This window comes from Bos mutus, chromosome 7, assembly GCF_027580195.1.
Source record: "Bos mutus isolate GX-2022 chromosome 7, NWIPB_WYAK_1.1, whole genome shotgun sequence".
NCBI lineage: Eukaryota > Metazoa > Chordata > Mammalia > Artiodactyla > Bovidae > Bos > Bos mutus.
In genome coordinates this window covers 78,425,149-78,452,841 of record NC_091623.1, presented here as the reverse complement: position 1 = coordinate 78,452,841, position 27,693 = coordinate 78,425,149, and the positions used below count along the sequence as shown (strand labels likewise).

Genomic DNA, 27,693 nt, shown 5'->3' with positions numbered 1-27,693 from the left:
CCAGGGATCCAGAATCATATAGCTCCTGGCACATACACAATCTTGTGTCTGCATTGAGTGCTTGGTGCATCCAGTTCTGAGCTAAGAGCTTTACCTGCACGATTCCATTTCACCTTCTCTTCAGATGTCATTGGCTGTAGGGCTTGGGGTGCAGCGATGGGTTGAGGTCCCGTATCAGTGGAAGATGACTTCTTGCTAGAACCCAGGGGAGAATCATCTTTGGCCAGCATGTTGCCTTTTCTTCCTCCCTCAATCAGATTGAAATAGGTTTCTGACATTTCATAAATCACTGAGTTTTAATACAGGGGGCTGAGCCAGATGCCATCTGCCTATAGACTTCCCTCCCCAGAGAGACCCAGAGCTTAATTCTGGCCAATGGTAGAAACAGTAGTCATCATTCACATAGTTTCTATCATGTGTCAGTCACTGTAATTTTTTCATATGTATCTATTCTTCTGGGCTTTCCAGGTGGCACTTGTAGTAAAGAACCTGCCTGCCAGTGCGGGAGACTCAAGAGACTCAGGTTCAATCCCTGGGTTGGGAAGATCCCTTGGAAAAGGGAATGACAACCCACTCCAGTATTATACTTGCCTGGAGAACCCCATGTACAGAAGAGCCTGGCAGGCTACAATCCATAGGGTCACAAAGAGTCATACATGACTGAAGTGACTTAGCACACATATATTCTTTAAATAACCCTATAAGGTAAGTGAGTACTAACATTTTACCCATTCCGGAGCCTGAGCTCTTAATAGGTACTTTTGTTTTTTTGTTTCCCCTTGGCCACGTTATGTGGCAGGCAGGATCTTACCTAACCAGGGATCAAATCTGTGCCCTCTGCAGTGGAAGCGAAGTCTTAACCACGGGACCCCCAGGGAAGTCTCAGAGCCCGAGTTCTTTGCTGCTTCACCAGGCTGCCTCTCCAGGGCTGATACCCTTCTTCCATGAGAGCTTCCTTGGCCAGTGGAGTCATGGGCAGGGGTTCCCTCTAATGTTTATCTGCTGGGTTGTGTATGGTAGGTCCTGGGCCACACTGGAGAATATTCCAGGCTACAGAAATTCAAACCTGATTTCAGGGATGCTCAGAGTAAAAGGATCATTGATGAAAAGATAAGACTCTTGGGTTCAAGTTCCTGGGTGCCACCAGAATGGTCAAAATTAGAAAGATGAACAATACCAAGTGCTGACAAGGATGTGGAGCAGGAACTCTACACTGCAGGTGGGAATGTAAGATGGTAGAACCACTTTGGAAAGCATTTGGCATCGTCTAGTCCAGCTAAACATGCACCTACCCTACGATGCAGCAGTTCTATTCCTGAATGTATGCGTGCATGTGCACACCAAATGACACAGAAAAATTTTTTATAGTGGCTTTATTTATAATAGTTCAAAACTAGAACCAACCCAACTGTCCATTAGCAGTAGAATGGGTAAACTACAGTATATTCATAGAATGGACTACTATCCAGCATGAAATAAATTTTTTGTTTTAATGAACTTCTGATCCACACAATAACATGGATGAATCTCACAGACATAATATTGAACACAAGGGATGCACAGACGAGTCCCTTTTTATAAAATTGAAGGGCAAGCAAAATGAATCTATGGTAAGGCAGGTCAAGATAGTGTTTGCTTCTGTGGGATACTGACTAGGAAGGGAAACCAGGCCAGCCTCCAGGGACTGGTGATGTTTTCTGTCTTGATCTGGAGGCTGACTGACCATATGGATACAACCATCCTCATCAAATTGTACTCTAAAAAATTTGGCTCACATTATTGAATGTATGCTGTATCTCAAAACATTAGAAAAGCAATGATCAAGTAAAGATAATCTTTGAATATGGCTGACAACAGTTATTTTTGCCCTCCACATCCACTATTCTCCCTTGGGACAGAGGGAGCTCTGCACTTTCTTCTTTGACACAAGCACATCTTTCTCTCTTTCTGTCAGTGCATTGTAGGTGGGACTCACTCCTTTCCAGGTGCCCAGACGACCATTTCCCCTAGCTGCAGCGACTGGTTTAGGGATGGGAACAGATCCAGATGGGCTAATGAGTCAATCCCAGCATTTTTTACTGGTACCAAGAAAAAGATGTTCTTTCCACTGCAGTTACCAATCTATTAGGATATAAACCTGAAGCTGCCAGAGGCTGTGTCCACCTTCTGGAGAAAGTCTGCCCAGGGCAAGAGGCCACACAGAGCAAACCAGAGTGAGACAACTGTGTCAGAACCTGAATCTAGCCATCCCCGTACAAGGCTGTTTCATTTGGAGACTCAATAAATTTCCTTTTTTAGATAATCACTTTAAGTTTCTTACAGTTACAACTAGAGTGTAATACACCAGGAATCTTGGGTAAGATTATGAGAGGGGAAGGGGGCTGGGAATATAAAATAACCACAGAGCCTCGTCCAATCTCATTTTGATGGTGCCGCTGCCGCCCCTGCCTAGTGGCTACTCACTCTGTGAGGCCGTGCCCCTGCCAGATGAGTGAGACAGGCCCAGGGGTCATGGGGGAAGCACTCTGGTCCTTGTTTGTAAAGACAAGGAATCTAGAGAACCAGATTCTATGCTCCATTTTGCTCTTAGCAGTGAGACCTTAGGCAAATCACTATACCTTTTTGAACCTTGTTCTTTTTCTATAAAATGGAGTATCATCTCCTAGCTCACAATGTTGTTATAGAGATCAAATGCTAGTTTCCCAATTTCTTCAGTGTCTTCATACCCTTGGCTGAGTTAGTGCCTACTAACTTTGTGCATTCCCAGAGCATCCTGTATAACCCTCTATCACCATAATGATCTTTGACTGTATGAGCTACCCAAGGGCTCTAAGAGAATGTTCATTCCTGCATCCCCAGGCCAACAGGGCTGGGCACACAGCTGGTAGGACTCTTGAATCCTGACTAAGGGATCCTGCAGGTCAAGGGCTCATACTCTGGCAGCTCACTCATCTCTCTGCCTTTTGCTTCCTTGCCTGGCAGGTGGGGCTGATCATGACATCTTGGTTGGGGTAGAAGGACTCTGGGGAAACTGCTAAGGCAGTTAGGCTTTGGAAGCTGAGAGCTGTGTAGGACCTTTCCCAGTTGGTGAAGAGCAGGTTCCCAAGAATAATTTGCTGAGTGAAGAATGGGAGTTCAGGCCGCCTGGGCACCTTCCTCAGATCTGGTTGTCTGAAGCAAAGAAGGCTGCTGAAGTCATCGCATGCACTCCTTTCCCAGCTCATTTCTGGGTCATGGAAAAGGTTTTCCAAGAATGACAAGTCCCATGGCACCAGCCTACTGCTACGTATTAGCTGAGCAGGAGAAGCCCATCCCTTCTTATGCATCCTCATTCATTCATTCTTTCATTCAACAAACACTGCACGACAAACCACTCTGTCCACCAGAGGAATGGAGATGAATGACGCTAGGTCTCTGCCCTGAAGGAGTTAGCCTGGAGAGAGTCAAATTGGACACCGCTTCCCTTTTGGCCTCCCTGTACATCTCCTTTCCTGATCCCCTGAATTCCTTCTCACACAGCAGCCACACGATCATCTCAAACAAAGTAGATTCCCAGCTTAAAGCTTCTAAAGACCTCTGTGAGGCCCTCCAAGATAGCGGGAGGTACATGAGCAGATAAGCTTGTATTGAATTTAGGGCACCTGGACTCTGTAGGACTTCTACAGAGCTGCCAAGCAGTTTGGATACCTGTTTCTGTCCCCGCTCCTAAAATTACTGCTTAGGGTGCTGGAAGTCTGAGCAGGGTGAGGGCAAAGGGTAAAGATACACATACTAGATGATTCAAATCCCAGATCTGTTGAGTTGCAGTCTGGCTCATGGGAGAAATTCTTTATTTAGATGCTTCAGTGACCAAAAGATAGAGCATAAGTGCGCACGAGCGTGCGCGCGCACGCACGCACACACACACACACACACACACACACACAAATACACAAAGGCATTTACAGGCGAAGGGACAGGGAGTGGAGGGAGGAGCCCACGAGAGCAGATGTGGACTTCTCTGACCCAATGAGGAGGGACCTCAGAGGGTGACCCTCCATGGAATTCCTGTTTGAAAGCTATGAGGTAAAGTCCACTCCCAGTGAAGTCCCAGGCCATAAAGCACAGCAGTGTTGTAGAAATCTACATTTGGGGCTGGGGACATAGCTGTTTCCTCACTGCAAAAGCTTACGCCAGCTCTCTTTTCTATTCCCTTAAGGGTCCATCTTGCTCCTTGGTCTCAGAGTCTCCTAGTGGGTGATGGGGGAGGACTAGCACCACAGCAGCCTGGGTGGATGGTCTGCTCGCAAGGGGAACAAGAGGACCAGTAGGGCCGAAGGACAGCGGCCAGTCTCGGAGCTGGCTGGTGTGAGGGCAGTTTCCCTTTAAAGGGAGAGAGCCATCCAGGAAATTTTTACGTGGGGACCTTCCCACATGACCCTGTGCCAGAGCACCTCTGATGGAGGAGAGGAAAGGCCTCTGTTGGCATTTTCTGTGATCCCACTGGGCGCTGAGGCCTCCTTCGGCTCTAGCTTGTCCCCAGTTGCTGCAGGTCCTTAGCACCATTCAGGACTGTGGAGAAGGGGAAAGCGGGAGAGCAGTGCTCTGCCAGGACTGTGTCACCGCTCCAGGAGGAGACTTCACAGTGGGCAGAAAACTGGACAACTGGCCAGCATCAGATACCAGGCTCAGGAAAGCTCACACTCTTTGCGGGGCGGGAAGTGTCACATGAACTCCAAGCCTCCATGTGGCAGCCACTTCCATCTGCCCTTTCCTACCTAGGCCAAGGCTTAGAGTGAAAATTCCGGGTTTCACTGGAGATGCCTAGAGCCTAGGGAGACCTCTGTTCTTTAGCTGCAAGGAGTGGTCCATAAGTGACCTCTAGTGGAAAGACAGGCCTGGGGTCTCATGACATATGGCCCAGAAGGGCTGATGAAAGGGAAAGGCCATCCTCCAAATTATCACCCTGGGAAATACCGAGTCCTGTCAACATCTCTGCTTCCCTTACCCTGACCTACAGGGCCGATTCCAAAGGGGAGGAGAAGAAGTAGATCTGCCTGGGCCAATCTGAGGCTGTCTATGGTCTACTCCTGCCTCAGGCCTGTGTACTCTCCAGGTGTAAGAAAGGAAGAAGAGGGAGCCAAGGGCTGACCACAGTAACAGGAAGCTGGCTCATGGCTGGTTCAACTTGGGTTGCTGGACAGAAACACCTCTAGTTTTCCAAGGTGGTTGAGTCTTTCTGAATGGATTGCCTTTGCGTGGGAATCTGGCCCAGAGGTGATGCCACGGTTTTTGGTGACCTGTAATTTGAGAGGGAACAAAGGCATAGGATTAGTTTGTGGTGGTTGTGATGGTATCCCAGGTAGCTTATTCTAATGATAGTACAGCTCTTTCAGGGTGTGGAGTAATAAGCAGGGCAGCTCTCCTTTACTGAGGACCACTGCATGCCAGGCACAAGGCCGGGTGTTCTGCTTTCAGTATACTGTTTCATTCTCTGCTAATTTTGCAGGCCGGGGGGACCAGCACCCCCATTTTATATACAAGGAAACTAAGGTTCAGAAAGTATAAGTGACCTGCCCACAGTAAGCTGTTTTAAAGTGTGGTAGATTCAGGACTGAAGCCCATGCGTTTGCTCTATACTGAACCACTTTTTCTGCCTGTGGGGCTCTACATGACCTGGATGGGATAGAAAGACCATTCTCCTCAGCACATGGAATCAAGTGGCTCTCCAGTCATGACCTCACTAGTATCACCTGATACTGTCTGATTTGTTTTGGATTTGTTTAGGATCTCTTTCTACCATCAGAGGGGGATCAAATGGAAAAGAGAAAAGCATTGGTCTTGGTTCCTACCATAGCCCTGGTGCTCAAAACAGGGTTTGACACATAATAGGTGAACAATAAATCGTTGGTGAGTGAATGAAAGCTTATCTCTAATAGCTCCTCTTATCAGGACTAGGACTTCACATTTATTATCTCTAACACTTACTTCTTCCCATAAGGTGAGGAAGAAGAGCTCCATTTGGAAACAGCAGAGCAAAATGAATGGGCTTTGGAGTCAGAGGTTTGAACACTGGGTCTAACTCCAAGTAACCATGGGATCTATGGCAAGTTACTTAATCTATCTGATATTAGGTTTCCTTGGGTTGTAAAGGGTTGGGGGAGTCCTAGTTCAGAGATGCTGTTGCAAATTAAATGAGATTGAATTACGTGTTCAACAAATTATACTATAGTCTTTGTTTTGCTTTTTTGTACCATAATCTTACAGAGAACAAATCGGAGGCTCAAAGAGGTTTATTGACTCACCTAAGGTCACACAGCTGGAAAGTGTAAGAAGAAAATAATAAACAACACTAGCACTTTCAGGTCTGGGTAGCCCCACGGTAGGGTTCTGACTGGTTCCGAGCTGTTTGCCAAAATTGCCACCAGCCAAGCTGCAATGCTAGAAGCGAGATGCAAGCCAAGTTGCGAGGGCTTGTCTCAAATCATATCTAAGGGGAGCCTCACGAGTTCTCCCAGTTAAAGATGCATCTATCAATAAAGCCAGTGTGGGAGAAGAGACTTCAGGCAGAGCAGAGAGGACCAAGAACGTTTTGAGCCTAACACTCTGCACTTCTACTACCTTAATTCACTTGCTCTGTAAGCAATGCAGAACCAATCATCAAAGTCAAAGCAGTCATCTCAGCAGATCTGCCTGAAACTGTTTCCTCATCTGTAAAACAGGGATAATTCCTATCTCTGAAGGTTATGCTGTGGCACACCGTCCACACTACCCTCCTGAAAAGCAGGGACTGAACCATCTGAGCCCTCCCAGCCAGATGTGGCCTGTTCGTATCACATGGCACCACAACCCCCTAGTCAGCATTGCCCTGGAGGAGCATGCTGTGAGCCTGCCAAGCCTCAGTGTGAATTGTAGCTCTGCTGGTCGCCTATGTCTGTAAATTAGAATAACCCTTTCCTCCCAGGACTATTGTGAGGATTACCTGAGAGAATCTGCTTGGCATATGGCCTGCAACAGACCAGGAGCTCAACCAAAGAATGTGAGTCATTTTCAAGATTATTACAGACAACTCTGTTAGTCTCTTCCCTTTAAAGCACTTACCACCATTTGTAATTATTGGTGGTTTGCATGGTCATCGTTTTTGTCTCCTCCCATCAGAATGTTAGGTTATCAGAGCAGGGACTGAGTCTGTCAGACTGGGTCTGTCTGGGCTACCACTAGGTGTTCAGTATTTGATTAATGAAAGAACCTGGTCATATTTGGTAATAACCTGTAGAGGGAGCTCTTGCCACAGAACCAATGGCAGTGAAAACTAGGGTCTTCAAGCCAGTGGTGGGTTGGGATTGGGGAGTGTCCCCAGTTAGACTGATAACATGTTGCCAAAAAATTTAGGAGACCACTAAGAGAATCATTTCTGTTTTTCTACTAAAACCTTCAGCCCAACAGGTCTAAAGACTGGGGAGAAGCTGACAGGAGAACTCACATAGGGGATACTTCTGTTGACTGACCGAGCTTCTGCTAACTAAAAAGAAAAGACCGCCAGGATTCCTTTTTAGCCAAGGAATACCTGGCTTTGTTCTGATTCCGAAGCCCTGAACTCCTGCTGCAGACCCATGAATTTCAAAGTGTGATTACTTACTGGTTCTTGTGTTTGAAGCCGCTGACATGAGCTTGGTACTGTTCTATGGAGTTCAGCACTATCTTGCATGTCTTGCAGGGGTAGCCCTTCCCGGCTGAAACACACATAAAAGTCAAGATGCTTAGTAATCCAATAAGAAGGGACCGGGGGACTCTGTGCTTCTCACAGCATGTGCAAATGCCCTTCTGAAGATGGACGAGTGGAGTGAGGTTAGGTCGTTGGCCCTGGTAAGAATCCCAGAGGCCTCAATGACTCAATGATCAGGGGCACATGTATGCCTGTGTGTTCCCTGGAGCTGGGAACCTGCTTGTTCCCCACTGCCCTGTACCCTTAGTCCCAACATGGAGCCTGGTCCAGAGTAGCTGTCTGCTGAGGAAATAAATGATTGATAGAACAAAGAAGTGACATTTGGTGTCACTCTTTTCCAACTGGACTGTGCCCTTAGATGAGAGATCTCTGGGAAGGCAGCCCTCTCCTTGGGATTGCAATAACAGTAATTAACGAGAAGGCCTATAAGGAAAATTAATCTCTCTCTCTACTGTGGGGCTCACAGACACCCTTTTTCACTAACAGGGCTGTTTCAATGACAAAGTGGCCTTTCTTCACATGGTCTAGCAGAGAGAGCATGGGTTGGGAGCCAAGAAATGGGGCTGGACTCCTGGCTCTGCATTCACATGACCTTGGCTAAATCCCTTTGCCTTTCTGATCCTCAGCTTTTCTCAACTATAAACCAATTATACCATACCCATAATATTTACAATAAAAAGCAGTTATTATTTACTAAGTGCCTGATATAGTCATGCACTTTATATTATTTTGATTGATGCTCATAAGGATCCCATGAAAGCCATCCTTCTCTTACAGAGGAAGAAAATAAGGCATGGTCACATGTCCACAAACACAGAGTTAGTGAATGGCAAACAGGAGTGGCTGACTATGAGGTTCTACTTACCCAGCATGCCTGGTGCCAGCTGAGCAAGGCAGGCCACTGTATACATGACTTCAAGAGCCCTCTGACACACCTTTTGAGTCATCTGCCATCCTAAAACCTCACGGCTCTGGAGTGAGATCACCTAGGTTCAAACCCCAGCTCCATCATTTCTTACCTGTAGGACCACATGCTAGGTACTTAACCTCTCTGATATGTGTAAAAGTGGGGCTTCCCTGAGACTTAGGTTCCATACCTATAAAATACAGTTAATATTAGTATCAACCTTATAAGGTTATTGTAATCATTCAAATAAAAGTAACTGACACATAGTAAGTGTCCAGTAAATATGAGGTTTTGGCTTATTTGTATTTCACTCTTATAGGTTCCATGAGTGATGCTGGCAAAAAAGTGGAGAGTATCTTTTAACCAGCCTTCCATGGCAGCTGGGAACACCAACAATCTCCTCTAATTCAATAAGCTAGCCAATGTTCCCAGCTACCTTTGTTTCTCTTGTATCTTCAGGTATTTCCTGGAAGACATATCCTTTTAAAGTATTTAAGGGGAAAATTATTGCAATTAGAATTCAGGTCTTTTTTAGACACTGAAGGCCAGAATTCATGGTTCAACACAAACAGGCAAAAGACTCATAATGGACTAGCAGAACCACCATCCCTGCAAGGTCCAGGGTAGAACCCGCGGCTGGTGTGGGGGTAACAACCACCAATGGTTAAGAGTCACTGATGCCCAGATTACAACAGCTCACTCATCATCTATTAAACACCAAGCACCATGACAAAATTTTAGATATATATGCCCTTGGATTCTTATAACAATACTGGAAGATAGGTAGGTGGTTTTCTCCATTTATCAGAGCAGGAAGCAAGCTCAGGGAGGTTAAGTGACCTGGGGTCACAGCTGGATTTGCCCTCTGCTTTGTGAAGCTCTCATCCTTTCTTCTGCACCACAGGTCTCTGGACTCTTCTATGCAAAGTACATCTCAGTGCAGAGTATACTGATCTGTAAGCTAGATTCAAATCGTCACTTGGGGTAAGTGAAGAATTCATTGGTGCTTCTAAAAAACAGCTTTGTTCAGTACCCACACTCATCCATTTTTATCTGGTTTTCATTTGACATGTTTGATATTCTGGTTTCCCCCTGTGATCTTATGAAAAATAAGTCACTAGAGCTCATTTTAAAACATCTGATTTATTTGGAAAAGCACCTGTATCTCCTCCCTTTACTGCCAAGACTTTGAAAGCCCTGTTTACAACTGCTTCTCCATTTCCTTGTCTCTCAATTATTCTGCAACCTATCCCTCTACACGCACACACGCTCTTTCTGAGGCCAATGGAGGCTTCCCTGTATCTAAACTTAATGGACAAATGGATGCTTATGCAACACTTTTGTATTTGGCTTCTCAACAGTGCCTGACAGCACGGGTGATTCCTTCCTCCTTCAGTCTCTTGCTCTTGCTTTCAGCATGCCACACTCTTGATTCTTCTTCGCTGGTGGTTCCTTCTCAGTTTCTTTTGCTGTCTCTTGTTTGACCTTTACCATTTACTATTGCCAGTTTCAGAGGTTTCAATCTTGGTTTTCTTTCTTTCCTTTTTTACTATTTTAAATTGTGGTAAAATACAAATAACAGAAAGTTTACCATCTAATCTATTTTAAGTGTCCAATTCCGTTAATGTTAAAGGACAGTTCTGGGTTAGAGAAATTTGTGTTTTCATCATGTTAAGTATCTTCACATTATTGTGCAGAACTTTTGTCATTTTTGTGAAACTGCCAATCTATACCCATTAAACTCTCCATTTCTCCCTTCTCCTAATCCCTGGCAACCACATTCTACTTTCTGTTTCTATGAGTTTGACTACTCTAGATATTTCGTACAAGTGAAATCATATAGGAATTTTCTTTTTGTGACTGATTTATTTCACTGTGTATAATATCCTCAAGGTTCATCCATGTTTATGGCACATCAGAATTTTCAGAGGGCTCAATCTTAGGCCCTTCACTCCTCTCTCTCCAAATTCTCTAAGGGATCTCATTCGTTTCCCTGATTTCAAGTACCACTTATTAGCTTCAAACATATGAAACTATCAATATTTAGCAGTTTCTAACCACCAAAATGGTGGTATCTCTAACCAAGACCTTTCTTTTAGGTCTACACCTATGTATCCAACTGCCTCTTGAACATTCCTACTTGGATATCTCATGGGTGTCTTAAACTCAGGCTGCCAAAACCTGGTTATTCACCTTGTGGCTTAAGGCTAAACCCTGACTGCTCGCTTTCCTTCAGCTCCCACACTGAATGGCCAATTCTACTTCCTATCTACCTCCTGAATCCATTTACTCCTGTCTATCTCTACCAATGCCACCTTAGTCCAAGCTCCCATATTCCCCACTACGAATTACTGCAACAGCCTCATTGTTGGTCTCTCTCCACTACCCTTCCTCCTCATTCTAAACCATTCTCCACTTTGTAACTAGAATGCTCTAACTAATAATGCTGAAGATGTGAATGGCTTCCCAGTGCACTTAGGATAAAGGCTCAAATCTCAAACATGACCTACAGTGCCATGATGGGATACCTGCTCATTGTCCCAGCATCATGTTGCCCCACACTATCCCTTTTGCTTCTGGGAGCCTTTGATCCTTGCTCCTCCATCTTAAGTTATCTTCATAGCATACCATTTGTTTCTCTTTCTAAAGCTTGCCACACTTGTAGTTAATTGCTCAATGCCTGTCTGCTCTGCTAGACTCTAAGCTCCATAAGAACATGGACATGTAATTAATATGTTATATACACAATGCCTGGCGTATATTAGGAAAGAGCTCAACAAACATTTCTTGACTTTGTATGAAATGAATAGACCTGAAAGCCTGTCCCATGTACAGAGGTTGAAGAAACTAGGGGATCAGAACAGGGCAGAGAAAGCAGACCTGTTCTGTGCAGGAGGCAAGGCCCTAAGGAAGGAGGAGCGAAGGTGATAGGGGGTACAGAAAGAGGATTCCAGTAACCCAGGAGGGATGTCGAGAGCTCCAGCGACTGAAAGCATTCGGCTACCTGAATGATATGCAGGGCTTAGTTTGGCATTCTTGAATAAATGAGAGAAATGTGGGCCTGGAGTACAAAGCAAACTCCAAGTCTTGTTTAATCTGCTTGGTAGAGGGTACATCTCACCCTTGTGGGAGACATCTGGACACTCTGGGTCATCCATCTCTCATTTGACTCATACTTGTCATGATACATGCCAGAAGCCCCATGGAAACTATTCTGTGGACCTAACACAGAACCTTACCTGGATTTCAGTGTTGGCTGCCACAGTCTAGCATGGGATCCAGAACAAACCATTTCATCTTTCTGATGCTAATGTCCTCATTTGTAAAATGGGAATAATCAACTGTGCACAACAGAGTTGCTGTGAGGATTAAATCAGGTAATTACACGTGAGAGCATCTAGCCTAAGGCCTGGACTATGGCAGCTATTGGTAAGTGCGATGACTGTCTGAAAGAATGAATGAACAAGGGTGGACTGAAGCCAGCAGGGAAAAAAAGCCAAGCTGCGAACAACCTAAATCGTTTGGGAAGGCAGAAGTCCTGTCAGTGGAAGTCCCTGCTTGCACATCCCAGGTCAACACCCCACCTCTGTAAGTAAGAAGGGGGTCAGAGTCAGTTCGATATTTCTGCTGACACCCTGTACCTGGAACACCTCCAGCCAAGTACATTTAAAGCTGGAGGCAGGGGGAAGGAGTGTAAGTTTTGGAATCAGACAGAGCCAGAGACCCCAACTGATGCTGTCATTTATTAACATCAGGTCATATCAGCTGTATGACCTTAGCATGTCACTCTGAGTTTCATCTTCTTTACTTGTAAATTGGGAAAATCACAAACTATTTTATAGGAATGCTGTGGGGATCAAATTATGCTGTATACATTAATATCAAAGTGGGATGTGATACCTTTTCCCCCCACCTAGGTTTTCATGAAGGAATTTAGTTGATCTGTAAAGAAATAAGATGATTTAAGCAAGAAAAAAGTATCTAGGAGACAGTTCTAGGATTAAATATGGTAATTCAGCCTTAAATGGAGGAGGGTGAATATAAGGAGAAGGCTTTGGCTTGAGATACAAGAAAAGAATGGATACAAGTTAAGATAAGCGGCCTGAAACACTGCAGTGCCTGAATCCTGCCAATAAAAAAGAGACAATGAGGGAATGGCCAGGCAGGACCAAGTAAAGCAGGGGCAGGGACTAGAGCAAAGAGGGTCAGCTGTAAATCTGGCTTCCAGAGTCTTTCAAAAAACTGAAAGATACGGTAACGAATGTTTAGCACTGCCTAGGAGAGGCACGTACTCCTCAGCTGACTACATCCCTTTCTGGCTTTTTCACTTATCAAAATTTCCCATCTAGCGTTTGCAAGCATTTGAATTTGCAATGCTTGCTTCAGAAGACCTAAAGAGGAAAGGCATACCCTTGATGGTCCAGGGAGCTCTAGCAGTCAAGCCCTGATCCAGCTCTGGGTGTGAGCTAGGCCCCTTACCTGAGTCAGTGACAGCAGGGTCGGCCAGCCGTCCGTAGTGTGCCATAAGTTTGAGTTTGGTCTCCTGTTTCCTGTGTTTCTTGCCCACATAATGTTGCTGAGCCATGACAGGGTCATTGAAAGTCGCGTGGCAGAGGCTGCAGAACTTGTCTGGGTCTATCATCTCTCTATTCTGGTGCAAGGCTAAGGTGGAGGCCATAAGGAAAGGGTTTGTAAGGCGTTTCGACAGAGCTGTGGTGAGAAAATTCAAACAGAAACAATGAAAAAACCCAGAAGGTGCGAGGCTTTTATGTATGCTGAATGCAAAGAAAGGCTGGGTCACTAGTTAATCATACTTGCATATGGGGCATTGCCTGTATGAATCACACAGTGAAAGCCTTCTCTAATTGAGAAGATATGGGGGAACACCAAGACTGGCTCCTTTGTTTGGCAGCTTAAACTACTTTAGGCACGTGAATCCCTATTTTCTCATATTCCGAGGAGGTTCTGTACTTCTGCTACCCATCTGCCAAATTACAATAGATGAGAGATGTACATGTTTGCAGTCTTTTCATCCTTCAGAACTCCCCAGAATGTTACAGCACATAGGACAAGAAATGTGGGTGTTTTATTCCCATCCTTAAAGTACCCGTTATAGATCTGGAAGCCAATGCACAGATGCACAGCCTGAGGGTCTAGAGGGTCATTTAGAAAAGGCGCCACACTAAGGGGGGCCTTTTGAGCTGCACTGCCTTCTATGCTGAGTTGGGAGAGGAGAATGACACTGACATTTAGTTACCAGCTTTGTATATACATTTTCTCTTCTGGTCTTCTGAATTATGCTCTGCAGTAGGTATCATCTTGCCATGATATAGAGGAAAACCAAGGCTCAGATGGGTGAAATGACTTACCAAAGATCACTCAGTTAATGAGTGAATCCAGGTCTGTGTGACCCTAAAGACCATGCCCTCTTTGCTATGCCAGGCTGCCAGAGTGTGGCAGGGAGACAAGAAGGCTACAGCCCATGCGTTTACCTACAGAAAGCATCCCTGGCTCGGATCTATGAATTCAGCTAATCAGAGCCTGGTATGGGTATATGTGTAAACCTCCTGTGGGCCAACAAATGTCCTGACTATAGGCTGCACTGCTGCTTTAAAATGTGGATGCCATGGCTCACTCATGAGCCCACGTGGCTGGAATGGTATCAATCCAGTAACCACTGCTTTAAGAATGTGGCCTAGAACTCCCACCAACGGTGGAGGAGGGGTGGGGTTCAGCAGCACTCACACACAGATGCTCTTTCATCCCTTCCACTTCAATGGGGGAAGTTTTGAGGATTTTCAACAAGCCAGAAGAAAGTTGCTGGCTTTTCCTACATGGTTTTCCAGTAGAGAGACTCTTGATTCTCCTGGCTATTAATTTTCCTTAGTCATTATTTCAACAAGTCACTGGAAAAGTAATGTACATGTTGCAGAATATTCAATAATATGAGAAAATATTCAGTATGTGGTGTTGAGTGAAAAAAAAAAAAAGCAGGTTATATAGCAAACTATTTCTTTTGTCCGTAGTTCTGTAAAACAACTGGTAATGTGTAGAGAAAGACCAAAAGCATTGAGTAAAAGGATACTTTTCAGTATTTTCCACCTTTTCTACAGTGAGTGTAGATTTTTGATATCAGAAGAGATAATCATAGTCATTAAAACGTAAAGGTCAATCTTTAAAAGACACTAAAGAGAAACATCAGAGGTGAATGGTTCATTAAAGTTGGAGGAACCATTTAATGGACATCCAATAAAAATGAGAGCTATGGGAGTCTTCTTTCAGGAAACAACTTGAAATATAGAAAGAGAATTCTACAGGACTGTTCACTGTAGTGTTATTTATAAATACCAACAAAAGAGAGGGAGAAAACGTAAATATTCATCATTAGAGGATGGTTAAATGAATGTGGTGCAATGGGACATTGTCATTAACAATGTTTATGAAAAGCTTTTTAATAACATGGAGAAATACAAATGTTCTATTAGTGAAAAGAGTATAAAATAAAATTATACACACAATATGATCATATCATTACTAAAAGACATATGTGCAATCTGTATGTGTGTACTGGTATTCTGAAATGCTGCCAACACATTAACAGTGTTTCTCTCTTGGTGGTAGGATTTGAGTGGTATTTACTCTTCTCTTTGAACCTTTTGCATTGTTTGAACTAGAAGTAACAATGAGGAGTATGCATTGTTTTTATAAAAACAATAAAGTTAAAGTATTTACATTTATATACATAAGCTAGACATACATAAAACAACTATAGACACAGATATACACACATACACATAACAAAAGATTATAGGAGAAATAGTACTCCAAAATGTTAACAGTGGTTGTCTTTGAATGGTAAAATTATGGGTATTTTTCTTTCCATTTATCTATATTTTCCATACTTTCTACAATATGCTTGTATTACTTTTACATTAGAGAAATGTTTACTTTCAGAAATATAGTTATAAACTCATGTAATAGCATGGAAATGTGCTCTAACTACAAAATTAAAAGTTAATGCAAGATACAAATGGTACATGAACTATGATTATAATTATATAAAAACACATCTGTTATGTGGCAAGGGCCAAAAGTAAATATGAAAAATAAACTCTTCGATATGGAATCTTCGGACCAGGAATATTCCAGGGAATTTTCCCATTTATGTAAAGACAAGTTCATATAAATCTAAAGATAAGTGATCTTACAAAGTTCTGTTCTTAAGCTAGTTTCCTTTGGCCTAATGTTTTGGTACCATAAATGGTACCAACAGTGACTTCACAAAAAAAGCAACTAGTACTAGTACAACTTAATGACGAACAAATTGGAAGCAAGGCCAATGACATGCTCTGGGTGGTGAATGCCTGACCAACTGCTGCATTTTATGTGGGGATTCCACTCACTATCGTGGTTGTGCTGCTAATACCGACAATAGAATCTGCTGGGTACTCTCTGCCAGTCCAGTGGTTAGGACTTGGCGCTCTCACTGCTGGGGCCCAGATTCAATCCCTACTTGGGATTGAATCCCTGCAAGCCGTGCAGCACGGCCCAAAGACAAAACAAAAAAATCCTAAAATGTCATTTACTGAACATCTATTATGTCTCAGGGCCCTTATATGCATTATTTCATCCTCATAACGTATGAAGTAGATGATATTATCAACATTTTATAGGTGAGAAAATTCATGCATTAAGTTCAGTCATACAGATGGTAAATAGCAGTGCCAGGATTTAAACTTGGGCATCCATGACTTCATCTGTTGTTTTATTGCTAGAATACTAGATTTGGGTGTGGTAAGACAGTATAATTATGAGTGATTTTTTTTTTTTACCCTATTCTTCAAAGTCTTCTAAAACATAATTGTCTTGTTTTCATAATACAGCAATTCAAAAATGGACAAGTATTACAGATAGTATAGTCTACCTCTTGGTCCAAAATAGAGAAGAAAAATTACTGAGAAAAAAATGATACAAAGATCAAAGAACCTTCAGTCTGCTAATTAACTGCTAACTAACTGCAGTTAGGAGAGATGTAAAATCCTAAAAAGTCAAAGAACCTTCAGTCTGCTAACCAACTGCTAACTAACTGCAGTTAGCAGAGATGTAAAATCCTAAAAAGTCAGTAGTTAATGAGATGAAAATGAAGGCTGAGCCCCAGTAGTGACAAGATAAAGGGGGTTATTTTAGAAGTCACTGCCCTGGGAATGGATTCATGGCAGCTGCAAACACTGTTTGTTGGGCAGTACTGGCAGTGCTGAAGTCTTCAGCTTTGAAAGGCAGGTCCTTGTCTTGAGGAGAACAGGCAGCTTAGAAGATTAAAGTGAACAGGGCATAACCTGAGCACACAAAAAAGACAAAAATCTAACTTTTAACTTGGAATACATGGTAATAAGGGCAGGTGGATGCTAGGAGGGAAAAATCTAAGTGAGAGAGGCAGGAGACAGAATGCTCTCCTGGTGTGCATAGCCTGGAGGACTTAGGCACTCCCGAGTTATAATTATTTGTCAGGACAAAAGCTCAGGGCTAAGAAGCTTCTACAGAGAAAGACTGATATAACCAAAGAAAGGAAGGTTAGGTGAGTAGGACTCTGAGGCTGCATTTCAATGAAGCTGTGTCTACTCTGATATTTTTAAGGGCTCTCAAAAGCAGTTCAACCTCTTCAAGTCTGCGGCCCCAGTGAGCATTTCTGGGAGCACCTGGCATTGGTGCCTTGAGGACGGGAGGGGTCCCGATATAGCACCACTCAGGAAAACCAGTACCTTCCACCTTAGTGGATTGCTGCTTCAGCTTTAAGTTCTTTGCGTGGGTCTTCCCCAGGTAGTGCGACTGGGCCACGACAGGGGAGGAAAAGGTCATGTTACAGATGGGGCAGCACTGGTTCTTGTCTTTGCTTCTGCTGCTCTTCTGGTTAGGAGAAAGAACACAGGTCTGATCACGCCACTGCCCGGCCAGAAAATCTTCACTGGTTCCCCACTGCCCATAGGAGAATGGGCCTTCAAGGCCCTCTTCACACACTGACCCCAACCTACCTTTCTGGATTCTTTCTGAGCTACTTCATCTCATGCTCTACTCACCACTCCCCGTTTTGTTCGCTGCTACTTCCACGTTTTACTTGGGCCGTTCCTACTGCCTAGAATGGTCCTCCTTTCTTTCCTGCCTGGCATATGTCTGCTTAGCCTTCAAGGCCCGATTAAATATCATCTCTTCTGAGAGACTTTTACTCAAGAAAATTACTCAGTAAAGAATTATCAACCTGCTTTGTGTGATTATTCCAGGAAGAATTAGCTTTATTCTTTCTCTATACTCCTGGAATACATTAAACAGACCTCTATCATACCACGTGCCACCCTAAACTGACAGTGTTGTAGCTTAGGAGACTTTCCTGTGGACTCAAGTTCAACGTTTGGGCAAAGACCGTTAGACTCACGTATGTTTCCTATCCTTAGCACCCTGGGGGAGACTGGCACACAGCAGATGTTCAGGGTTTATTGAACAAGCCCATTGGATTTTATTTGATGATTATGACTAGGCTAGAAAACAATGTATTTCAAGCCTATATTAAGGGCTTCCAGGATCTCTTTCAGGTCTGCTCTCTGAATAAAATATTCATTCTAAGATAGGATTTTTCAATTTTGGTACTATTAACACTTGGGGCTGAATAATTCTTTGTTGGATGTGGAGGAGTCTGTGATCTCATTTGAACTACTGGACCACCCCGAGAGTTGAGGGACTGGAGATATAAAGAGGTAAAGTGACTTGCCCAGGGCCACAGAGTTGATACTGTCTTTCTGAATTCCACATCATAAGGAAGGCAACTAGGGGGTTAGTCCAGTGAATGTGGAGAAAGGATGAGCAACGCCCTTCCAAACCTGTGGCCCCTGTGATAGGGAGGCACAGTTTGTAGTGTAAAGTCTAACTTACTGAACATCCACTAGAATTGTAATTTGACTTTACAATACCCTTACAAGGTAGCAACTATTATCTCTACAGAGAGGTTAAGTGACTTGTCCAAGGTCACCCAACCAGTAAGTTCTAGAGCTAGTATTTGGCCCTAGTCTGCTGACTTATCATCCCATGACATTTGCACAGCCTGCTATAGAACAAAAATAATGGTACACCTGAGGGACTGGGGTTGTTTCAGCATAATTCTCACAGTATTGCTAAGGCAAAAGCAAACATGTTTACATCTTGATCAGAGCAAGAATTTGGAAAAGTGTTCCTTCCACTTGTTTATTCCCAATATTCAAGTGCTAAACTCAGTTCTTTCCATTGGATCTCAAGAACGTAAGCATTCTGGTTTCCTTCCTTTCTCTTCCTGAGTAGGGCATGGACAGTGGTCCTACTCTGACAAACCATTCAACGTAATATATAACAATGGCTCCATTTACTGAGCCCCTACTATGTGCCAGGCTCTGTGTTGGGTGCTTTAATAAACCTTCCTTCATTTTTGTTTGGAAAAATCCTGAAAGGTAGTTGATATTAGCATCCTCATTATTACAGAGGAAGAAATCAAGCCTCAGAAAGGATCAAGACTTGCCCAAGTCACACAACAGGGCCAGGATTTGAAGCCCAGTCAGTCTGACTCAAAGCCCACGCCCTTTCCACCACACCAACCTGCCTGCTGGCTTCATCAGGAAGTGAGTGGTCTCAACATGGCAGCTGGATTACCTGATCTGAGTCTAGCCTCTTCATTTCCCCCTTTAGTGTCTCCATTCCATGGATTGCTAGGTATCTCTTCACTTTGTTGGCATGTTTTTTGCTCTGTAAGAACCCAGGAAAAAGATCAAAGATACCCAAATGCCATTTCATACCTAAGGCACTCAAAAATATCTACTAGATTTTCAGTGGTTCATCCTCACAGAAACTTTTGAGGAGGAGAGGGTAGGGGGAAAATATAGTTTATTGAATTCCTACTTTGTATAACGTACCTAGATGCTGTCCAATCTAATCATAAAAATTTATGAGAAAATTATCATCATCTCAATCTTATAGATGAGGAAACTGAGGCTGAAGATAATGAGGTTTCTTGACCAAGAGGAGTAGCAGAGTTGTGATTCAACTACAGGTTTATTTAAAGCATAGACTTTCTACTACACCAAGCTGTAAGGGAAGATATAAGTACAATGATCTTGATTTGGATGGAGAAATGAGACTCAGAAAAATTAAGTAAATCAGTCAAATTAAGACAATCAGTCAAATTAAGACTCAGTCAAAAATTAAGCCAACATGCATGGAGGCAACATCTGGGTGGCTAAGAAGGAATTCACTGTGCAAGCCAGAGAGAAGAGGGGACGTGGCACTGGGTCTAGAAAGTACTAAGGTCCAAGGGCATACCTGATAGTGTGCCAGCTTCTGGGACTCAGAAATGAGCAAGGCGCAGCAAACCTTACACTGGGTGTTGGTGAAGAGACACTGGTTCTTCTGGATCATGTGTTCCACTACAGAGAGAAAAATAAACACTCTGTGAGTTAAAAACCTGCCTCAATAGCACTGTCTTTGAACACTGCCTCAAATGCAGGCACTGAATAATGGAATGCCATGCTATTAAATCTGCCACCCCTCCCCTAAGGGCTTTCATGACTCAGGCTATATTCTTGTGCCACCAAACCTATAACTTACTTTATAATTTTATGTAGGCTAACTTTCTTCACTAAATTCTTTTAAAAAGGAGTCTTTAAATTACAAACTTAAGTAAAAACCAATAAAAATGAATACATTAAAAAAGAAACAATTCTAGCTAGATACTGGTGTGAGAAGCTTGCAGAGCTTCCTAAAAGGAACATCAAGAGAGTGGCAACTGTGAGGAGACGTGTTAAGACATGGTAGCAACCAACTGACACGTCTTCTCAGGTAGAACTGGAAGGACTGAAAGACTTGAAAAGGAAATAATTCTCTTACTGTTCTTGATCTGAAATTAAGATTTTGAAATATCTAAAATTACTCAATATGTCATGTAAGTTCCACACTGTAGGAAACCACAGTATTAACCTGTACTTAATTGTTGCACCTGGAAAACAAGGCCTTACTTTTTGAAGAGGGAGTAAAATCTCACTCCAGACATTTCTATCACCATGGCATTGATAATCTGAGGCAGGGATAAGTCTAGAAAACCATGATGAGATGGCAAATCCATGTTTTTTATCTTCTACTCTGGATCAAAAAGTGGACAAGATTTCCTGGAGGGAACTTTGGGTGGGGAACTTTTAAGGTTCTTCTCCTGCAAGAACGAAAGCTTATTTATAACAGCCCTTTTGGGAAGAAGGGGTGTTGTCTGGCTATATTTCTGCTCCTTGGAGTCCCTTGTTTATTTCCCCATTTTTCTCCTACAGTGTTTGGTAAATTTTTCTGAAAGACTTTGGCTGCCTCAGCCATTCTCAGAGAAACAAAAGGAAGTGGATGCGTGAATAGATCTGGGACAGAGCTTTTTAATTTTTATGTATTTATCTTTGGCTGTGCTGGGTCTTCACTGCTGTGCGCGGGCTTTCTCTAGTTACAGCAAGCAGGGGCTACTTGTTGCAGTGTGAAGGCTTCTTATTGCAGTGGCTTCTCTTGTTGCAGAGCACAGGCTCTAGGGTGCATGGGCTTCAGCAGTGGCAGCACATGGGCTCAGTAGTTGTGGCTCCCAGACTCTAGAGCACAGGCTCAATAGTTGTGGCACATGGGCTCAGTTGCTGTGTGGCATGTGGGATCTTCCTGGATCAGGGATTGAACCCGTGTCTCCTGCATTGGCAGGTGGATTCTTTACCACTAAACCACCAGGGAAGCCCCTGAGAGCTTTTTAAAGGGAGGGTGAGAGGCTCCTCAGAATGCAAAGCCCACAAGAGGAAAATGTTACCCAGGGTCCAGGCATCCTCTCCTTGCCTGGAGATGTTGGATTATTTTATTAAAGGAGATGGGGTTTCCTCTCAAGAATATTCAGAATCTGATTCCCAGAGACTAAACAGGTAAGGACCATGTCATTTATGACTTTGTATCCCCAATATCTAATAAAATGCATGACCCAGAATGGTCATCATTAAAAAGTCTACAAATAACACATGCTGAATGAGGGTGACTCTCTAGGGACTCTCTTACACTGCTGGTGGGAATGTAAATTGGTACAATCACTACGGAAAACACCATGGAGGCTCTTTAAAAATTGAAAAAAATAGAGTTGCCATATGATCCAGCAATCCCACTCCTGGGTGTATATCCAGACAAAACTATAATTCAAAAAGATACATGTACCTCTATGTTCACAGCAGCACTATTCACAATAGCCAAGACATGGAAACAACCTATATGTCCATCAACAGATGAACAGATAAAGAAGATGTGATACCTACACACAATAGAGTATTACTCAGCCATAAAAAAGAATGAAATAATGTCATATGCAGCAATATGGATGCACCTAGAGATTATCATACTGAGTGAAGTCAGGCAGAGAAAGACAAATAACATATATCACTTACATGCAGAATCTCAAAATACGACACAAATGAACCTATCTATGAAACAGAGACAGACTCACGGACATAGAGAACAGACTTGTCATTACCAAGGGGAGGGAGTGGGAGAGGGATGTATTGGGAGTTTGGGATTAGGAGATGCAAACCACTGTATGTCGAATGAATTAAATAAAAAGGTCCTACTGTATAGCACAGGGAACTATATTTAATATCCCATGATAAACCATAATGGAAAATAATATGAAAAAAATATCACTTTGCTGTACAGCAGAAACGTATTCAATATTATAAATCAGTTACACTTCAACAAATAAATTAATCAAGTCTCTGAGGCACGAATGTCTGGCATATGCAAGAAATGAAGAGAAGGACACTGTGGATACAGTATGGTGAATGAGTGAATAGTGGTAGGAAATGAAGTTGGGAAAAACAGCTTGAGGCCTGCCAGATAATGCTTGAACCAGTATAGGCCTCATAAACCATGATCTGAACTATGGATTTTATTCATAGTGCAATGAGAAGTGATAAGATATGGCTTACGTTTTGAAAAGATTAGTCTGTTCATTGTGTCAGCAGACTGTATGGGAATAGGAACAGAAGCAGGGAGAGCAGGGAGGAGGCTGCTGCAGTCTTCTAGGCAGCACATGACAGAAATCTGGACCAGGTAGGTTGTCAGTGGAGACGAGGAAAAGTGGATGGATTTGGAATTATGTTCTGGAAGTAGATCTGACATCCACTTTCTCTGACTGGATGGAGGGGGTGAAGTAGGACAGGAGTCAGGGATAACTCCTAGGTTTTGAATTTCAGCAACAAGTAGATGAGAAGTGGAGGAAGACAGTGTTGGAGGGGAAATTAAGACTTTTCCTTCAGCTATATTAAACATGAGTGGTCTATCATACACATGGGTAGAGATATCAAGTAGTCACCTAGAGATGCAAGCCTGGAGTTCAAGGGAAAGGTCAGAGCTGGAGATACAAATTGAGAATCATCAGTGTATTTATCATGTTTAAAGCGGTGGACTAGAAGAGGATGCCTAATGTAGATGGAAAAGGAAAGAGTTCTTGGGATTTTAATATTTATTTATTTTGACTGTGCTGGGTCTCTGTTGCTGTGTGGGTTTTTTCTCCAGGTGCGGAGGGTGTGGGCTTCTCACTGCAGTGGCTTCTCTTATCGCAGAGCACAGGCTCTAGGGTGCACAGGCCTCAGTAGCTGCATCTTGTGGGCTCAGTAGTTGTGGTGCTCAGGCTCTAGGGCACAAGCTCGTTACTTGTGCCATACAGGCACAGTTGCTCTGCACCATGTGGAATCTTCCTGGATCAGGGATTGAACTAGTGTCTTCGGCACTGGCAGGTGGATTCTTTACCTCTGAGTGGACTGGATTCTTTACCAATCCCAGGGAAGCCCCTGGGATTTTGAGTCCTGAACCCCCCAAATTTAGAAGTCAGGCAGAGAAAGTGAAATTGGACATAAAATGAGTAGAAGGTAGAGCTTGCAGCTATAGTAGAGTGAGGAATCATCTTCACCCAGAGCAACTAAAACTGGACAAAGTTGACAGAAACAATCCCTTCAGTGCTCTGGAAACTGATCAAAGGTACTTAACAATCTGGGAAGCAGTTATGCTTGCACAACTGCTGAACTCTGGATGAGAAGAGCAGAGATCTGGGACTGCTCTTATCACCTCCCGCACTCAGTCAGAGCAGAGGTTCTACCAGGAAGAGGCAGGATGTGAGAAGCAACAGCTTCCCCATGAAAGAGGAAATTACTTGAGTTGGAGTGGTACACAATGCCCTGATCTTTTGATAATGTCGGTGCAAGTGATGGTCTCAGAGGCAGGTGAGCAGGAAAGGCCAAAGGCTCTACTATAACCTGAGGTTAGTCATGTCTGTGGCTGAGACTGTGTGGCAGTGGGGACCTAAAAGGGCCTAAGGTGGCTAAATACTCCTGGCCAACTCTGGTTGTTCACATGAACCTAACTGATGCAAAAGAGCCTGACAGAAAGTAAAAGTTAGGGCTGACTTTAAAATGGCCTGAACTTTGAATGCCCTTTCCTACATACCCACAGATCCAACTGCAGAGGACTAAGGCCTTACTGACTCCAGGTGTTACTGAATCACTGTCTGACCACTAAGCAACATACAGACATGTGGAAGACATATCATAAAAATGAACCAAAGTGGGAATATTTGCTCTTCAAGTCTTTTTTTTTTTTTAAATATGGAATGCTTCACGAATTTGTGTGTCATTCTTAAGCAGGGGCCATGCTAATCTTCTCTGTATTGTTCTAATTTTAGTATATGTGCTGCCGAAGCGAGCACTGTTCTTCAAGTCTTAAGCCACTACATAAGCAGTTTTCTTCCAAGCTTGGAGGAAGTCCTAACTATTCCATCATGAAATCACATGGAGAGACCAAGACTACATGAAAAAAAGATACCTAGTCAGCCTCCAGAAGTTCCATCCACTATTGTTTCAGCTCTAGCCACCATCTGATTACAATTGCAAAAGGGACCTTGAGTCAGAACTGTCCAGTCAACCCTTTCCTGAATTCCTGACTTACAAAAATCTGCAAGAAGTTCATGAGGCTGGAGGAAGCTAAGGTCCACAGAGGGGAAAAAGACTTACATGAGTTATCAGAATTCTGAGAAGGTGGCCTGAATGTGCATCTCTGTTGGTCAGATACAACTCTAATCCATCTACCACAATTACCACAGGGGACAGGTTTGATACAAGCAATTAGGTGCTTAGAAAATATTGGAAAGACTGAGGTACTAGGCTGAGCCTTCCGGAAATGTCTCCAGGAACAATGCACGCATTACTGTTCCAACATGTGAGATAGTCTCTGAGGCCTGTACCGCAGCCTTGCTGAAGTAAGAAGCTCCATGTCACTGAACAGGCCTCTTAACCTATGAAGCTGGAGAATGGATGGTGGAACACTGATGTGGGAAGACCTTATAGTTTTACAGTTTTTCTTGATAGTACCAATAGTCTCAGGAATGTGATTTTCACCACATTTCTACCTTCCAAATCTTATGAGAAAGCACCTAATTGGTAGGATTTATTTTGTATCTATATTGTAGATAATCAGAAGATGTATGGGGCAGAGGCTGAGAGATCTAGAATGTGAAACAAAGGGCTGATTTTCACAAGGTCATGAAGGAGGGACAGCAAATCTAGCCATATCAACAACTAAATTAAATGTCAATAGTTTAAACAGCCCACTTGAAAGGCATAGATCATTAGAGGATAAAAAAGCAAGAATCATACAATGGAATTTTATTTAACAATAAAAAGAAATAAAGTATTAATACTCACTACAATTTGGCTAAACCTCAAAAACATGCTGAGTGAGAGAAACAAAATGCAAAAGACTATGTATTATATGTTCCATTTATGTGAGAAGTTCGGAGAGGGCAAATTTATAGAGACAGAAAAGAGATTAGTGGTTGCCAAGGGCAGGAGGTGAGAGTGGGGATTTAATGTAAAAGAGCACAAAAGAGGGACTTCCCGGGTGGTTCAGTGGCTAAGACTCCACACTCCCAATGCAGGTGCCCCGAGTTTGATCCCTGGTCAGAGAACTAGATCCCACATACCGCAACTAAGAGTTGGCACAGCCAAAAAAAAAAAAAAAAAAAGCACAAAGGAACTAATTGGAGTGATGGAAATATTCTAAGTTGGCCTAGGGTTATACAACTCTATACTTTTACTACAAATCATTGAATTGCACAGTTATAATGGGTGAATTTTATGGTGTATAAATTACAACTCAATGAGAAAACAAAAATTATAACTAAGAGAAAACAAAAAACCCAAAGTGAGTAGGACTTGGTGTTATAGGTATCTATCTAGACCTCAAACAAATCCTTGGACAAAGTGAGATCACAGAAATGAATTGGTCTTTAAGTGATTGTGTGCCCTCATACACACATAAACAGTTCACTTTCCAGAGCACAGCTGCTGTGTTCTCTGCTTCAAGGTCCAGAGCATGCCTGCTCTGTCCCCTGAGGACAAAGGTCACTTCCTCTTTGTGTACCCCCAACTTTTAGACTTTCTTACTGCACCCACTACATTATACTGCAACTGTCTTGGCGTCTGCTTCCGGGACTAGACCACAAGCCCCTCCAGAGCAAGGACAGTATTTTCATCTCTGCAGCTTTGATTTCCAGCCAATCCTGGGAAGAGAGTATTTGTCAAATTAATGAAAGGAAAATTGTAACTGTGTGCCAAACAAGTTTGAAAGTATAAGAATGAGGGAGATAGGAGCCTCATATTAATTTAAGAGTCACACAAGACTAGTTTAACTGGTAGAGTATATATAGGGTATAGGTCTGTCATGTGTACCACCCCAAATTTAAACATATCTTCCTTGGATGTGGTCAAAAATTTCATTTTATCCCATGGCAATCAGTTCACAAGCAATATATTAACTTCCAAGATTAGTCTGCTCAGGAAGCAAACAAATCTTTAGAGAAATCTGATTTCTCTGCAGATTACCTGACAGGATTAGCACAAAAGCCCAGTTTGTGTACTTCTGGGTTAGAGTTAAGCAGCTAGCTCTGCTAAGAACTGTGAAGTGGGTCACAAAACGGGGTCACAGCAGCTCTTTCTATTCTCCTCTTTCTATCTCCATCTTATCCAGGGCCAGGTCAAGTGCAGAGCAAGCTGGGAAGCTCAGAAATGCCCTTCTAGGTGGCCTTATGTATTCCATTCTCAACTTTGGGTCAAGCGTGGGATACAAACAAGAAGCTGGAGCCAAAGAATGCCCTGACCAGCTTCTCAGGCTCCTGGCCCCCATATTAGAAAAAGGACCCAGCTGGTGGAGACAAGAGAAGAGACACCAAAAAACAAAAGAGGTAAGCCAGGACTCAGTCACCAAGTCCAGAAGGAACACTGAGGTAAGGAGGCGGCCTTCTACAGCCCTCGGAAGTGCAGGGATGAAAAAAGGAGGCAAAAGACACTAGGGATGGGAGAACCTGGAAACTGGGACGGTGAAGGGGCTACGAGGCTGGCAGGGAAGGTTCTGGGGGTCTCCGAGATGGCCTAGACGGCAAGCCTAGAGATTCCAGTCCTCGAATTCAGGAAGAGGTGAGCTCTGGTACGTGACGAAGGCGGGGGAAAGAAGCCCACGGCGAGCGTGAGAAGGCCACTGACCATCTGCGCGCGATTCTTGGGGTGCCGCAGCCTGGATTTTTCAGGGGAGCTGGCCCACGGCGCCCGGGCCATAGCGTGGTGCACGAGTCAGGGAGTCCCCTGGCGCCTCGCGCAAGGGGGCGGGCCGAGCGCCAGGGGGTGTGACCGTAGACCTGGGGGCCGGTCCATGTCCCCGCCCCGCGCTTCCGCCCCTCCCCGCGAAACTAGCAGGCGGGCGAGGGGCTTCCAGCCTCTGAAGCCCCCGGACTCACCTTCCTCCCTCCCCACTGGTTGCGACCCGGACACTGCTTCCCAGAGGCGGCGCGCCCTCTCGCGGTCGAAGCGCAGCCCATCCGGTTCCCGGCCCTCCCGCTCCTCCGAATTGTTGTACGACCTGGCCCCGCCGCTGTCCGCATTCTCCACCGTGCCCAATGCAGGATACTCCATCTTCCCCGCAAGCTCTGACCGGCCGATAGCTGCTCATGAATCTTGATCTCGCGAGATGT

General features: G+C 43.8%; 1 protein-coding gene and 1 non-coding gene across 4 annotated transcripts; both read right to left on the bottom strand.

Annotated features, from left to right (window-relative positions):
- Positions 1-1,376: 1,376 nt before the first annotated feature.
- ZNF346 (zinc finger protein 346) lies at positions 1,377-27,693 on the bottom strand. Of its 3 annotated transcripts, none has more exons than XM_070374126.1 (7): positions 27,582-27,693; positions 19,947-20,050; positions 19,281-19,373; positions 17,372-17,516; positions 13,092-13,322; positions 7,619-7,712; positions 1,377-5,279 (listed from the first exon to the last, which is right to left on the bottom strand). In XM_070374126.1, the coding sequence occupies exons 1-7, from the start codon at positions 27,601-27,603 to the stop codon at positions 5,192-5,194; spliced, it is 777 nt and encodes a 258-aa protein (XP_070230227.1). In that variant the 5' UTR covers positions 27,604-27,693; the 3' UTR covers positions 1,377-5,191. The 3 variants fall into 3 exon arrangements, with proteins under 3 accessions (XP_070230227.1, XP_005904653.1, XP_005904654.1); XM_005904591.2 differs by having other exon boundaries at positions 27,460-27,683; XM_005904592.3 differs by having other exon boundaries at positions 13,092-13,274; positions 27,460-27,683.
- Positions 24,272-24,378, bottom strand: LOC138988740 (U6 spliceosomal RNA). The gene has a single exon (XR_011464995.1). It is a non-coding gene; the product is annotated as a U6 spliceosomal RNA (small nuclear RNA).

Excerpts from the sequence above, each read along its gene's own strand:
- ZNF346 (XM_005904591.2), bottom strand. The coding sequence starts at position 27,634 with ATGGAGTATCCTGCATTGGGCACGGTGGAGAATGCGGACAGCGGCGGG. Across the intron at positions 13,323-17,371 it reads GCAATCCACTAAGGTGGAAG|CTCTGTCGAAACGCCTTACA; the intron begins GTACTGGTTTTC and ends TTCTCACCACAG. Across the intron at positions 7,713-13,091 it reads CCCTGCTGTCACTGACTCAG|CCGGGAAGGGCTACCCCTGC; the intron begins GTAAGGGGCCTA and ends TGTGTGTTTCAG.